This window comes from Hipposideros armiger, unplaced genomic scaffold (genome assembly GCF_001890085.2).
Source record: "Hipposideros armiger isolate ML-2016 unplaced genomic scaffold, ASM189008v1 scaffold_8, whole genome shotgun sequence".
NCBI classification, from domain to species: Eukaryota; Metazoa; Chordata; class Mammalia; order Chiroptera; family Hipposideridae; genus Hipposideros; species Hipposideros armiger.
In genome coordinates this window covers 9,226,631-9,243,315 of record NW_017731358.1, presented here as the reverse complement: position 1 = coordinate 9,243,315, position 16,685 = coordinate 9,226,631, and the positions used below count along the sequence as shown (strand labels likewise).

The window sequence follows — 16,685 nt, the reverse complement described above, 5'->3', positions numbered from 1 at the left end:
TCAAAAGACCATTTAAATGTCACATGGCAGGAGAGAATACTGTGTTTCTCTCTTTAATACTTCCTCCCAGTAGGCAACAAAGAGAATCCCACTCAGGACTATAACCCCTTTCCCCCATGTGTTCTAATAGTACTAGCCTGCCGAATAAAAAGAGACTGGGTGCTGTCAGGCAACTCCTTGGATCTTTCTTTCTATAGCACAGAGGCCAATGGAGGACTAACGGTAACTAGGATCGGAAGGGCACACCAATGGTTCTGTGTCGAGTGATGTATGAGACGTGCTCATGAATCAGTTATTCTGGAGCCATACAAACAAATCAATTTCTTTACTGGAGAGGCTCACCTCTCATCTGTATATTATTCAAATATACTAACACGTGAAAGATCACATCACCTTGTTTATGGATACATTTAATATCCCTTACCCTTCCCACCTTTCAAAACATAATAGTATACAAAATATAAAATATCTTAAATATTTATAAAAATCGCAAGAAAAAAATAGAACGTATGAAAATATTTTTTATCTGAGTTCTCCCTCATTGTTGAGAGGCACTTAGTTTGCCTTGAGTTCGTAACTGTTGAGTGGGTAGGAGTACGCCCTGCCTAATACTATTCTGTCCCGGAGGAGCTTAAATAAAACATAGTAGTTGCAGAAGAGGATGAGAGCCATGGAAAGTGTGTGGTTCCACTTCTCGGACCTCAGCAAGGAATAGAGCTGGTAGAAGACAACGCTGCCCTCAATGAGGATTAGCAGGTTTAACAGCCTTAATGGACGATGAAATAGGAACTGTAAGGAAGTTAAAAAGCAAAGCGTTATTTCATAGAAAAGTAAAGACTGTAGTCATTCTCATATTTTTTTCTAAAATAATTTCATATTTACAGGTTCCTATATGCAATAACAAATAGACCTGCTTATTTAATATCAATCAAGCTAGTTCTTGCTGTAGAGACCCAAACCCTTTCCTTTTTTGATCAAGAAGGAAATAAATTTTATTTCAATGCCCCAGAAATATGAAAAGGGATTACATCCCAAAGAACTCTGCTTCTAAAGGTTTTTCTTAGGTTATATCTTAGGTATATATTTGAGTAACCAAAAGTAAACTTAAATTTAAGTCAGGCTGGATAAAGATCAAATGGGGACTACATTAGCCTTTGCAAATCAAGAGGCAAAAAGTGAGGATATTATTTTGCGGGTACTTAAGATATAACCATTTAAAACTCATTGTTAGTTTGTAGGCTTGTCTAAGACAAACACCTATACTAGACAAGTCTAGGGGAAGGGAAGGTAGTACAAACTGAAATAGCAATACAATAGTTTCTTAATTTTTCTTTAAACTGTTTACCCACCATGGTCACTAACTCAAATCCTCTACACCATATATTTCTGGTGTTTTCTTTCTTTTTTTTTCCTGGATATTGAGAAGTAGGTGTACAGAGACAGGATGGGGGCGGGGGGTAGGGGGAGAGGAAAAATCAGTCAGAATTAGAGTTTGGTTAAAACCCGGGCTCAAAAAAAAACCAGGGCTCACTGTTTTCATTCTAACCAAATTCTTCACTCTAAGAGGCTAAATCCTGGTTTACTAATAAAAATGTATCATGAATAAAAACATAGAGGTCATAGGTTACAAACTGCAATAATGGTAGTATAACACATCTAAAATAACTAATTTAGACCTGAAGGCTCAAATCTGAGAATAAAGCCAAATTATCATGATAGCTCTGAAAGGTAGCCAGGTTCTCAGTGTCCTTCCTCAGGAGGAAGAAAATATTTAACCTGGGTTTTATTACATGATATCCAGTAACATCAAAAAAATCAGAATTAATATTCTGAAAGGACTCAGGCAATTTCAGATTCTGTGGCAATTATAAGAATTATAATTAAATGTGCTAGTAAGCTATAAACTGAATAACTAGAAAGGTAAGGACGGGCTGTAAGTCCTAATAGCTATAGGTCACAGGCAACTTTTAAATGAGTGTTCTCAAACTTCAATGTGCCTAAGAATCATTTTCAAACATGCAAATCCTGAAAATCCCTAGGATACTTCAGAGATTCTGACTCAGAAGTCTGGGGCAGGGGTCCTGAATCACTGTTTTAATAGAGAGTGAACCAGGTGACTTATACGCAAGCAGCCCAGGGACCACTTTGAGAAGCACTGATTTACCTGTTTGGTCATACACAATCAGTAATAAGTTAACTTCCCTAATCCTTCTTTGCATTCCACCCGATTCTTCAGCTGACCAGTGCTAGCAAGGAAAACACTTATTTTTCAAGCAGAAAATTCTGGTATCTGATTATTGTAGGTTTAAGGGGGCAAAAAGGGCCAACAGAAGTAATTAATGGCCTCTGGAATTCAGCTGGCTGAATGAAATATTCTGTATAGAAACCAAATGCTTACATAGTTGTAACTTAAGCCCACTTCTTCATCTTAAGGCAATCTCACAGAAGTCTAGAAGGAGATGCTTATAGTTTCCTCATTCCATGCTCTTCCCAACCCTCACCCAGCTCTACCTCCATGGTATTTATAAGCATCCTGCCCTGATGCACGTTCCCAGGATTTAATTGAAAGGCCCTTAGTAGCAAATACCTGCAGAATCAGAAAGTCTATACGATGGAGGAATGGATGGGAGAAAGGGAGAAAGGGATTCAGTTAACTCAAAAAAAGAGCTCCAAATCTTTTTTAGAATATGATCTCCATTCAAAGGCACGGCCCTGCACTATGGGCGTTTTTACTAAGAATGATCCCTGCATGCACCTCCTTTTTCCCATTCCCACTGATCAGCTGGTCTTTCTCTTAGAAGTAAATACTTCTGCCCCCTAGAGCCAGAATTTCTGGAAAACTGAAAGATCAAATAGAACATAATCCCAGGTATAATCTCAAATGGGACAGAAGCTGGGTTAATAGGTATCAATTGCTTTTTCCTTTTAAACTTTTAAGGCTTTTTCCTTTTAATTCAGAAAAAGGCAAAAGTTAGCCTGCAGGTTATGGCATTTGTCTGACTTTCAAAGAAGTCAAGGGATTTTAAGGAGATGATTCATGACAAAACCAAAAAAACCATCCCATCATATTACTGTATTAAATATGGCCTAAGGATACACAAATACGATATAAGAATACTATTAAACCAAACTATTACAAAAAAATTGCAAGATGAAAAGGGAAAGTCTTAAATAATTGTGTACTTGTTTCAAGTAATTCTAGACTCAACAAATTCCAATGTAGTTAGAGAAACCGACTAAGCTGATGAAGTTGGGATAATGGTATTTGACCTTCAAGCTGCCTTTCAGAAGACATTTCCAAAGGACAAGGGCCACTCTTAGAGTAGAAGCAATAATTACCATGTACTAATTTCCTAGTATGCGTTACACACTGCTAGGTGCTTATACATAGAGTAGCCTCCTAACACCCCTAAGCTTATGTTTGAAAAGAAATAAGCGGTACTTGCATAAAAGCGGGCATGGGATACATCCGAAGGCACCGCGACGTTGTAAGGCCCCATGGCTCTATATAAGCATCTGCTGTGTCGCACCAGTACCCCTTGAGGCCATATTGTATTTTCTGACCAACTAAGGAAGAAAGAAATGCAATGTTAGCATATTGGTAATTCCAGATAAGATAATGTCTGGCAAGGCCTGCTGTATTTCTACCGAAGGGGTTAAATATTCAAGGCTTCATGTGCCTGAATTCTGAAAATACTTATTCCATGGTCAAACTGGAAGGAGTTAAAAAGGATTTGTTATTATAACTTCATTGATATACAGTAGAGAAAGGTTGCAAAGTGATACAGTTAACTCAGTGGCAAAGGACTTAAGAGGCTTAGGAGAACGAGCAAAAATAAATGTATAAGTAAGGCATCTATGAGCCAGAAAATCAAGTGTAAGCAGGTGGGCTGTCATCTCAATCCCAAGTGAGCACAGTCTACTGGTGCAAATGCTAGAGGGAACAAACAAAAAGAGAAAGTGGATTGGCTAAAAGAGGAGTGGAGATAATAACAGGTTACTGTAAAATCACATCCCAAAAAGCTATATAGAAAATCAAGTTTATTACATACTTCAAATGCTTCATGTATGTAAGAAGCTACACAGAAGAACACAGAGACACACAAGGTACTGACACAGACTTTGCTTTTTACCGATTTCTTGGTTTAATTTTTATTGAGGTTTTTCTAGGAAAAAGAAGTTACGGAAGAAGCTTCCTTCTTTCCAGTACCAATGTAATGGAATTGGAATGGGGGTGGGAATTTTTCAGGTTAATCTTTTTTAAAAATCTAAGTTAATTCATCTCTTCCTGATTTTGGGAAAGTTAGTTTCCTAAGGGAAGAACTGGGACAGCATTTTAGATATGTTAAAAAAAAAACAAAACTCTAGCACCCTGAAGCTTTCCCAGTTCATAAAATGTTCCATCGGCCCTGCTCACACTTACCAGCATTAAAGTGATGATACACCTCATGGCCATGTGCCATCAGGAGCCTGAAGATGTACAGTACTAGGACTGTGGATTGTATTTTCAATTTTTAGTGAAATCTGTCCTTTGCCCACAGTCGGGTTTCTTTTCAGCCTGGCCCAATCTCTTTCAGTTCCTGGGCTTGAAGGCCTGTGCTAATCTGTATCAGACATCAAGGCAGATAATTGAAGGGAGGACTCTGAGGGGGAGAGGGGAAGGGAAGGTCACCTCAATCTGTCCCACTTAATTAGGAGAGAACTTCTACATGATGAAATTTGTGAAATGTTCAAATAATAAAAGGGAGGAGGATGAACAGGTCCAAATCTGAGAGAAAGATATGATGAAGGGTTCAGCAGTGAGAAAACAAAAGGATTCTAAAGTTAGCCATGTTGGATCACAGGGACCATGCAGAGAAATGACTGTAAGGAGACAGACACAATGAGAGGAACACTCAGAGAGAAATCGATTAGGGACAGTTTTTAAATAAGGAAAAAGCAAGAAAATATTCATTTAGGAGGAAAAGAAAAAAATAATTAAAAATGCAGGCAAGGGAAATTACTAGAACAAATGAACATTAGAAATAAAAGACGAGACAAGCAAATTCCAGCTGCCTAAGTGTGAGATGATTAGCTAGCAACTATTTAGCTATGGCAATGAAGATGAGAAGATGAATTTTACAGTCTTCTAAAGAGAATTAAAAATACATCATGATTCTTTGAATTTGGGCAAACGGGTAAGACTGAAAGGAAACTCCAAGATTATGGCTTGGGAAACAAAGCAGACGCTCTAGAGTGACTGGGCAGTTGACAGGTAGGAGGCATTTAAGGAGAAACTGGGGATGGTGGTGGAAATGAGTTAATGTCCCCTGTGCTCAGTTTAGAGTGATAAGAATCCATGTAGACAAAAAAACTAAAAATTAAATGTTCAAAGCCAAGAACAAGAATGGCATACAAAGCAAATAAACATGACCAGCAGCATGGAGAAAGGCGTTCTATGGTTTGACCCTCCAGCCTACTCACATGTGCTGGGGAGCATTGCTGTAGGACCCATGTTCAAGCTTCTGCCACTTGCCCAGATGAGCGGCTGATTTATGGAGCAAATCACAGTATTTGGATGGAAGCAGTTGTGTGGTGAGCATGACAAAAGCATTGATCCACACCATAATGAGGTGCTCGCACGACCAGCGCATGTCGTAGTACTGGGTACTCTGGAAGAGATCAGAACAGAGAGAAATGATCCATGCGCTGGCAGGAAGGGAGAGACGGGTGTGTGTACATGTGCCCTGCAGACAAATGCCACACTGAGTCACACATGCACTGGTTGTCCTGCTGTCCGTGCAGAAAGTTCAAGAGCAGAGTCCTCCAACCTGACTTTCTGGCTGTATGCGTTAGGGCTGGGAGGGAGAGGCAGTTATATTTTAAGTGCTTCCTTTCTAGAAGAAGTGAGTGCTCTCTGTGAATGGCCACTCCGGCTGCAGATGTACTTCTCAGTGGGTGAAGGGCACTAAAATGTCCCAAAAGATTTTGGGCCCAAGTGACATCCAGGCCATTTGGCTTTTCTACTGAAGTAAACTGAAGTTTAGATAAAGGTTAGATTAAAATCAAGGAAACTCCTAATAACCATGTTAAGATCAATCACAGAAGGCTAAATTTTAAAAAACCTCGGTCCTCTGAAAATTACTACACACTGATTCTATTGTAAGTACAAGTTTTAGTCTCCCTGGAAACTAGAAAAAGAAAACTTAAAAAAAAAAAAAGGAAAAGAAAAAAAGAGGGGGCCACCACGGGTGCATCACATGTATGGAAATACCTATCCGCCAACCAGGAGCGGTATTAGTGCACTCCGGATGCAGCCGAACTCCACCATCCAGGCTGCCAAAGGGGAGACAGAGAAAAGGGGGATTAAATAAGAAATGCCCAGTTTATGCCATTCACACACAAATCCAGGAAGCACACGGAAGCAAATAAGTACTTACCTTCACAAAACACAGGGGGAGGAAGGCAACATAGTAGGCGCTGAAGAGGGAGTTGAAGAGAACTTCCTTGATTCTGTGGTTAAAATCTGCTTTCAGACATTCTACTTCATTGCGGATGAGGTCTGGAGACAGGGGGCAGCTGTGGGTGGGGATGGGCGTGGCATTATTGAACTGTTCTTTCAGAGACTCCAGCAACAAGGACAGGAAGTCTTTGGATTTGGCCAAGCCACCCACAGCTGAAGCACTTTCCTCCACGGCCTGGTGCTGAACCACGTAGTTATAGTCTGTGAGAAGAAGATGAGCTCTGCTGTCTTGGTGGAAACAGCAGAGAGGAACATACACACCAAACCTGTAGAAAAGGTCAACGTGAGAATGAGACCACCAATGCCACCTAACATCCGGTCTTACAGCAATGTGAGTATAACAGTCATGATTCACCAGAGTGAACAGAAACATAATGGGGACTTTGCTGATGGTAAGTTCACTATTTGGGAAGCTCTTTAACTAATTTCTTCCCACAAAGGCAATACGCATTCATTGTAGAATAAAAGGAAACTACAGAAAATCACAATGACAAGATATAAATCACCTAGAAATAATTATTTTTATAATTGGATACAGACTTTATACTTTTTTCTTTTATATGTTTAGCCTCATACAGTATAAACTGTTTTGTTTTTTGGGTTTTTTTTTTTAGCTGAGCCATCCTGCCACCTGTTGGCAGCTCAGCAGCAGCTCAGCTCGGCTGTGAATCGAACCGGCAGCCCTGGTGCTCAGAGCTTGCACTCTTGAGTGAACTCTAAACCAACTGAGCCACTCGGCCGGCCGGCTAAACTGTTTTGTATCCTGCTGTTTTAACTGGGTGTGTTGAGCATTTTCTATTGTCATTAAAGATTTTTCTGTAACAATTTTTAAAGATATTATAGTATTTTCATATAGATGTACCATAATTTTACACATTTCTCTCTTTTTAGAAACTTAAGATGTTTCTTATTTTCTACTACCATAAATATCAATGGGATAAGCACTTTCCTACACAAATCTTTGTGTACATCTGGCAATTTTCAAATGGCTTGCCCTTCACGTCCAGTTTTCCCTTCTTAGTGAGGGGCTCCTCTGCCTCTCTACTATGTCACCCACCTGACTCCAACTGGCACTCCTACTTCCCCTAGTTTCTCCACAGACCTTACCACCCTGTATACTTTACTTGTTTATTAGGTTTTTATGTGGGATTTTTTTCCCCTTGGTCTGTCCTCCCGTCACTACAAAGTAAACTCTATGAACCAGAGATTTCAGTCTGCTTAATTCACTGCTGTATCCTTGATGCCAAGTAGAATTACTTGGTTAAAAGGAGTGAATATTTTTGGACTTCCTATCTTCTTGTAGTTACTCCAATCTTTGGTTTCTAAAAATGTTTTTTAAATACTTCCCTAAGTCCTCCTTAAGTAACTTCCATCTTGTGACCGAGGTATTGTAAATAAAATGGTTCTTTCACTGACACAAATTCAGATATGAATAATAGCAAATGAAGATATCTTATTTAGTTATACATCTTATTTAAAAAATTAACAAATGTCACTTGTTCATATTTTCTATAGAGGGAGAAAGGACGAGATTAGTAAGAAAATGGTTAGCAGAAGCTCCAGGATTCGCCGTGAAGTGCCCTGGGGAAGTAGGGTGGGAGGGGGTAAATATAGAAGTACCAGAAAGAAGAATTCATACATGTACTAAGGCCAGAGAAGGCTGTAAGTTCAACACTGCTAAGACACAAACTGCACATGGAGGGGTAGGTGTAGGAGGCTGGGGTGTGTGGTAGATTGCAATGATGGTCCCATTTCTTTACCCTTCCTCGTAGTCTCACCTGTTGCCACGTAACTGCACAGCCCTCATTCTGTGGGTGAGGTGACCCTGCCCTATCCCCATAACTCGGCTCAACAGTGTGACTTATTTTGGCCAATGGGATAGCAACAGACATATGGCAATCGGACGCTTGAAATGGGCTTGCACACTGAGCTTGCTCTCTTGTACTACCAATTTCATGTGACCACGTCCAGGCTAGTCGGCCAGAACGTGCAAGACGTGTGGGGCAGAGGTGAGTTGTCCTAGTTATTTAAACTGACAGCCAGTCAGTCCTACATGTGGCTAAACCCAGCTAAGACCAGGAGAACCTCCTGACTTCCAGCTGACCCCAACACATGCATAATAAATACTGTAGTATGCTACCATGGTTTCGTGGTTGTTCGTTACAGCATTATGTGGCAGTAGATAACTGATATAGGGTAGAATGAGAGAAACTGGAAAGGCAGAATCAAAGGCTTAGACCATGCAGTGCTCTGTAAAGTAAAGGAAATAATTCATTAAAGAATTTTAAAGAGGGTTAGTAAAATGATTCAGCTTCCACTTTGAAAATCATTCTAGCTACAATGAAAAATGGAATGGAGGAAGGCAAGAATGGATTACCGGAAGACCAGATGGAGGTTTAGAATGTAATAGCTGAGATTATGGGAAGCAGTGAACAGATTCAAGATAAATGTACGAGCTAAAATGTTAAATCTTTGGACTAACTTATCCTAAATTGAGAAACTATTTTAGATCAAATTTAAAAAAATAAATAAAGACAGAAACAGGAGAGTTCCTTTCTTTTTTAAACCTATGAATAAACAAGAAAATAAAGAGGTAGTTATTGCTATTATCTAGTATTTTAAGTTCTTCATACTTAATTTTTAAATTGAAGTTAGATAAAAGTTAGATTATACAACTTTTAAAAAGTAAAGAAGATAAATATATTCCAACCTAAAATTTGTTTACATTACATGCTTATTTCATTGTTTTACAGGGGTGTGGAAAGCCTCCAAGAATAAGTAAGCTTCTTTATATACCTAAATTGAAATGAAAGTTTGCTAGCCCTTTTGATGATGGTAATCCTCTTAAACCTGACCAAAATATTCCTTGACATATCCATAATTAGCCTTTCAAATCAGATTTGGTTAACCTTCCAATTGATTCAACCAGCTATTATTGGTAAATAGAATAATAATCACTTGTTTTCAACTCAAGGAGCTGAAATATTAATCAAGAAATACTGAAACAATTGATGCAAAATATAATATATGCCTTATAAGAAATCTGAATTGTGAAAAATGATGTTTATAACATAGAAAATTCAGTTTGTAGGAGAAAAGTAATATTGATGAATTGAGCTGATGACTACCTTAAATAATTGTTTAAACAGTATAATTAGACCTACCCATAGTCCGATCAGTACAAAGCCTCTTCCTGCCATCCTAGCCGGCACAGTCTGATTATGCTTTGATTTTACACTATGTGACTACCCATATAAATTCATGCTTATACTTCAGCACCATAAATGGTACAAAGCAATGATCTCAAACTTGAACAAGCATCAGACTCATCTGGAGGCCTTGTTAAAAGACAAACTGCTTGGCCCCACTTTCTAGAGTTTCTGTTTCAACAGGTTTGGGGTAGATTCTGAGAACTATTTCTAACAAATATCCAGGACATGCTGACGTTGCTGTTCTGGAAACCACACTTTGAGGACTACTGATTAGAGTATATAATAGTTCACACAAGGGCTCTGGAATCAAAAAGACCAGAGACTTTCTCACTAACTGTCTGACCATGGGAAAGTTTTAAAAACTCTTAATCTGCCTTTACCTGGGGCAAAGGCTGCTAATCGTCTGCCAATAGTCACTGCTCTTTCGTTCTTCCACAGTAACAAACATTTTACTTGAGATACAGCTGCCCTACTAAAGACTTAATTTTCCAGCCTCCTTTACAATCTATCCTGCTAAGGAGCAAAAAGACAGCAGGAACCTGGGTCCAGATACCATGGAGCTGCCACAGCTACTCAAGATGACTTACACACATACTATACAAGAGAGAGAGAGGGATAAACTTCTAACCTTTTTAGCCACTAATATCTTGGATCTGTTATAGCAGACTAAACACACTACTTCCTGGGTTCTCATGATTATTTCATTAGGTGATGTTTATAAGCACCTAGCCCAGCACTTGGCACATAAAAAAAGCTCAATAAATGTTTGTTGTCTATTAACATCCAATGAAGAAAGTATTAGCCAGGGATGAGCGGTTAGCTCAGTTGGTTAGAGCATGGTGCTGATAACACCAAGGTTGCCAGTTCAATCCCCACACAGACCACTGTGAGCTGCGCCCTCCTCAAAAGAGTCAACTATGCCATTGTAGCATGAAAGCAATGTGTAACCAATGACCATGGCTGTTCCCTAATAAAAAATTTTTAAAAACCCCACATGTATTAGCCAAATGTTTACAAGTTAAACTATGCAAAAGTTAAACTATGTAAAAGTAGTTAGTTAAATAAGCCAATATATAAATAAGATACCACTATACACTCATCAGAAAGGCGAAAATTTTAAAAATGGAAAACATCAGATGCTGACAAAAATGTGGAGCAATCAGAACTCTTACAGAATTGGTGGGAGAATAAACATATACAACTTCTTGGGAAAAGGTCTGGTAGATTCTTATAAAACTAAACATATTCCTACCTTATGGCCTAGCAAAGCCACTCCTAGATATTTCTACCAAGAAAATGAAAACATCTTTACAAAAAAGACTCATCTAAGAATGTGCATTATGGTTTTATTTTTAATAATAGGCCAAACTGAAAACCACCCATGTATCCAAAAATAAGAAAATAAACAAACTGTGGTATGTTCACAGAATAAAATATTATTGACATATGCAACCAATATGGATGAATCTCAAAAACAGTATGCTGAGTGAAAGATACCTTACACAAAAGTGTACATACCATATAATTCCATTTATATGAAATTCTAGAACAGGCAAACTAATCTACGGTGGAAAAAAAAAATCAAAACAGTGGCTGCCTTTGGGTGGCAAGGGGTGGGATTTGATTAAAGGGGGCACAAAGGAACCTTTGGAGTAATGGCAATGTTCTATTGTATATTGGGATAACAGTTTAAGTTACACAGGTATATGCATTTATCAAAGCTTGTAGATGTACACAAGATTTGTGAATTTTATTGTATATGAAGTCTACTTCAAAAGTAAAAAACTGTAAACAAATGTCAAATTCAAGTTATTGATATGTATATGCTGACATATTTTGGGGGAAGTAAACGTCACAAAGTCTGCAATTCAACTTTGAAATGCACCAAAAATAAGATGGATTGATGGATGGAGTGATAGATGAACAAATGTATGTTATATAATTATAGTAAAATACTAATGGGTAGACTGTAGGTGAGGACTGCACCGGTGTTTGCTAAAAAACTTTCAAAAGTTCCCATAACAGAATGCTGGGCAAAAAAATTATGTTTTATAGGGCTTCAATACAGCATACATGAACTCAAAGATCAAAGGAATTTGACCAAAAGGGTAAGACTGGTTGAGTCAGTTCATTCAACTAATATTAACCACCCATTTGTGCCAATATAGCCAGTACAAGGGGCCTTTATTTTGTGAACAGAGCTAATTAAAATATATTTTCCATTGGTAAGAAGAGAGCTATACTGCTCAGATTTCCCAGGACAGTCTGGATTTATGCTATTGTCCCAATTGTATCCCAATTTAGAAAATAAATTATAGGGTCACCCTACCCACTGATTTTTTCCCAATTTTCTGAACTCTTGGTTCATATTTGAAGAATTTCATTTTCCTCTCTTCTACATTATCATTTGCATGACCCAAATAATTTCTTAAAAGACTTACAAGAAAATAGTAAAACTGGAGTACTCACGGGTAGCCAAGGAAAAGGAGATTGAGGACTGAATGGCTTCGAAAGAGATTGACCAGCGTCCAACAAAGTACCCATCCACACAAAGTGAGTAGCACCAAGCGAGCTGATATCAGAACCATGTAGTGAATCATAGATGCAGCACCCGCTTTAGTGGCCTGCAAGTTTGGAAGCACCAAAAGGAACATTTTATAAATGACCTTATTCAAAGCAATGTGACTCAAGTAAGGACGGAAAACTGCCCCACCCCACCCTATCTTCCTCATTCTTAAAGATTCAGACATCTCCAGTTAGTTGTTTCTTCCTTGTATTCCCATAGTGCCTCATATAGACCTCCTTTAAGACCTTGTGATATTATCCAATTTTTATTTTTATATTAAGGCTTCTCAAAGTATAATACATGAACCACATTCATCAAGATCACTCGGGCTGCTTACTGAACATGTAAATTCCTACTGTCTTCCTTCTCCAGATACGGGGAACAAAATCACAAGTCAGCCTATATTTTAACAACCCACCAAATGATTTCTATGTACATAAAGATAGCTAGCCACTAATTTATCTGACTCCAGGCTAAGTTATAATGGCCTCAAGAGTAACAACAGTTTCTATTTTTCTTTGAATCCTTCCCCCAATCCGTTTGCTGAATTAACGTTTAGCAACTTACTGAAGCTTCAAAAAATAATCAGATCTTCTTGGACAAATCCCTATATAAATAAAAGTTTCCTTTTTGACTTCTGCAAATATGGAAATAACATATAATCACTTCCAATTCTTTATATCACAGCTGTTCAAATATTCTTCTTTAATTCCAAATCTTTAAAACTGATTAAATATAGTAAGAAAACACACTTGTCTGAACATGAAGCTCTGCAATGTCATTTTCTTTCAAAATGGATTAGGAAGGAGAATGAGCAAAATGCAGGAGAAAATGATAGGCTCCTATCATCTCTAAAACAGCAGTATCAGAACCCAGAAAGGGGAAAAAACTTTTTCTGGAGTCAATACCACATGGGGGCGGATAAGGAGCTTTTCAGGTCCCTCCTGTGTATCCATTTCTTAGTTTACTCAACATACTACATAGCATATGATATGTAATATATATATGCAATATATACTATTTATACAGTTACTTATGAATGCAGACAAACAGTTAACACCATTATGAACTGCTTGCACCTCAAACTATAAAAAAAGCTCAAGCTGTTCTCAGCTAGAGCAGGGCAAACAGCTGCATATCATCCCCTGAAATATACCTCTTGCCAACGCACCTCATGTTTCAAACCTTAGGGAAGGTATTGAAGCCACTGGAATTAGTCCATTGCCTCCATTGTCAAAAGTTTTGAGTTAGAAATAAAAAGAGTGCTTCTGCCCAATATCACCAGAGCAGTTTGGATGTACTTATCAGTTTTGCTTTCTTCCAGAGTCCAAGCTCTTAACCACTGTGCTACGTGTGACATATACTACACTATGTCCTGGAACACAGTAGTAACCAAGATTAACAGGACCTCTGTCTTTATGAGGCTGCCCAACCAAAAAGGGCACATATTAAACTTAGACATTTACACAAATAATTATTTTTACAACTGATGATGTGCTACAAAAAAAGGGTAGGCTGCTATGGAGAACAAATAATAGGACACTCTAACCTAGGGAAGGCTTCCTGAGGAAGTGATATTTCAGCTGAAATCTAAAAGATAAGCAAGAATTAGCCAGGTAAGAAGTAGAAAAATATTCCTAACACTATGTTGAGTGTTATAAAACTACATACAGATAATGTTCCCCCCAAATATATGTATTTTCTACATGCATATGAAGATTAAAAGGAAATTTCCCAAAATGTGGTTCCCTCAATAATAGGGTTATAATAAATGTTTTTAAATGTTCTGCCTTACATTTTACTGTTTTCCAAGTTTTCTTCAATAAAATGTACTACTTTTCTATTTAGAAAAACAATTTTTTAAAGAGAGTTGCCTCAGGTTGGTAAAACAATAGTTGAGTAACTTTTTGATCTTGCGGAGCAAATAGTGAAGTAGAGTTGGCCTGGAGGTGAATAAACACTCTGTCTAGTCGGAGAGGTATTCCTCCTGGAATAGTATTTAGCTTTCTGAATTAATTACCTCCAGCCTCTCCTTAAAAATGATTGGTCTTTCTCAGAGTAGGGATCCTTTCTGTGATATAAGCAAAAAAAAAAAAAAAAGGCAAACATTTTAATAGAAGGAAAGATGATTTATGATGGGTACTATCCATCAAATTTAAATATTTTAGAAAGAGAATCACTATACAGCTCTTATTTTAAATTTTTGAATGGGTAATAGATTTACATTGCTTAAAATACAAAACATATAACAGTGTTTGTAGTGAAGTTTCCCTCCTACTGGTCCTACCTCCTAGCCACCAACTAGGCAGCCCATTAGTTTGTATGTCCTTCTAGAGATAACTTATTCATATACAAGCAAATATATTTTGTTCCTTCCACCTGCCTTAAACACTGTCCTGTACTTGGCTTTTTTCACCTAATATCTCAGAGGTCAGTATGTGAAGACATTTTCATCTTTTTAACGGCTGCATGCTATTCCATTATGTTCATATACCATAATTATTTAAACATTCCCTTTCTGATGGACATTAAGGTACAGATTCAAGTCTTTGACTAGAAATCTGTGTAAAATTAGCCTAAGTATTTTGTTCTCTATAACAATTACAGGTTTCTTCAGAAAACAGCTAATATACTTTCCAACTAAGCCTATGTAAAAGCTGTTGAACTACTGTGACACCATTAGTAAAACAGCAGAGGTACTTCACGTTAGAGTTCTTGTAGCTCCAATGTAGAAACCCCAATTATGAAGGGTTTACACACTAACCGGACATACTATTTTCACATACACAGTACCACTTCTAAGTAACTGAAGAGATGAAACAAAATCACTCCCTGCCTGTTTTAACAGATGTAAACATAAAACTCCACTAAGTTCCTCTAAAGAAAGAGCACAGTTTCTCAATACATCCAAAAGTAAGCATCTACTTTCATGACCTAAATAAAGAACCTGGGAGAAAAGGTTATAGACAGCCTTTCCCACTGTGAAAAACAGATGATCCTACTACCAATGTTTTTCAATTAACTTCAAATGACTTTCATATTATGACTTAATACCTGCAATTACTATGTGTTTATAGAAAGAAGGTTCCTGAAAATTAGAGCTTACAGACACAAAGACTTTTCATGTATGTTTTAGAAGAAAAAAGTTGACCCTCAGTTATCTGTGATTATAGTAACTATTCATTTAAAATTTCACAATGAAGAGAACTGAGTCTGGGTGGTGAACACACAATGTCATATACAAATGATGTATTACAGAATTGTACACCTTAAATCTATGTAACTTTGCCAACAATTGTCACTCCAATAAACTTTAATTTTAAAAAAATTTCACAATGAATTATAAACTCCAAGATGAAACTTATTATCCACTTTAGTTACAGTTTTTATTTATTTTAGTAATCATTTATAGAGTACAAGCTAACAAAATCTTAAGAAAACACATTTACCTCCCTCCATCCCTGGAGTTTATAAATATATAAAAAATTATACCATCGGCCAATTCTATTAACAACTTCATTTAAAAAAAATCATATTAATAATGTTTCAATTCTTTCCTCTACTGACCACTAAACTTATATTTTAATCTTTAGGATTAGTTCTATGCCAATTTGGATGCTGTCATTTTAAAATTCCAAGTTTTAATTAACTGAAACAAATGTCTCTTGCCAGCAACTCCACAAATGGAATATAAATAATTTCAAGTGAATATTATTTGAAACGTTTTATATGCAACCATTTATTTACATAACACTTCATATCAAGTTACCTAAAATTCATCCTATTTTTACTGTATTAAAATTAGAAAGATTGTACTTAAGAACTTGGAACCAAGAAATAACCTCTTGCCAGACAAATGAGATTTCTAACAATTCTCTTGTGTTATATCACACTTGAATTTTAAATATACTGTAGGAGAGCCTTTTAAAAACAACTAGCACAATTCATGTGAGAAAAGGAAATTAATTTTTATAATTGTATTCAAATTATATTTGGACATTTCATGTTTTCAACCTGAACCCATTCTAGTATCTAACTCTAGCTACAAGTGATAGAATACAGTGAATTAGCTGTTACCTCTGAGATGAGAGCCCATACAAGCCTCCTTGCAAGCATCACTGTGATGAATGCTGCCAGGTGGTAATCAATGAGATGAAAATTCTATAAGAGAAACAAATAACTTCATCAGAAAGAAATACATGTATTCAGTTGTAACTATTACAACTGAAGAGGTCTGCCCCCTCGAAAGATATTCCTTACATCACCTTACACTTACAGACCACAGGAATTTGAGATCTTGAAGAAACCACCTATCTTCTATTCCTCATTTCATGACAAGTTGCTTTAACTTTTCAAACACTATTTTAAACTACCTGGAATGTATTCCTCTCCTTTTAGTAAAGTT

The 16,685-nt window shown here is 37.2% G+C and overlaps 1 protein-coding gene across 2 annotated transcripts in view; it reads right to left on the bottom strand.

The window, feature by feature from the left end:
* Window positions 1-310: 310 nt before the first annotated feature.
* Window positions 311-16,685, bottom strand: part of TMEM39A (transmembrane protein 39A) — a 32,135-nt gene continuing 15,760 nt past the window's right edge. For both annotated transcript variants that reach the window (XM_019653201.1, XM_019653205.1), the window contains exons 4-9: window positions 16,358-16,441; window positions 12,184-12,338; window positions 6,420-6,768; window positions 5,464-5,651; window positions 3,447-3,567; window positions 311-789 (exon numbers count right to left, since the gene is read on the bottom strand). In XM_019653201.1, the coding sequence (XP_019508746.1) occupies window positions 556-789; window positions 3,447-3,567; window positions 5,464-5,651; window positions 6,420-6,768; window positions 12,184-12,338; window positions 16,358-16,441 (1,131 nt within the window). In that variant the 3' untranslated portion in view covers window positions 311-555. The remainder of the gene's footprint in view (window positions 790-3,446; window positions 3,568-5,463; window positions 5,652-6,419; window positions 6,769-12,183; window positions 12,339-16,357; window positions 16,442-16,685) is intronic.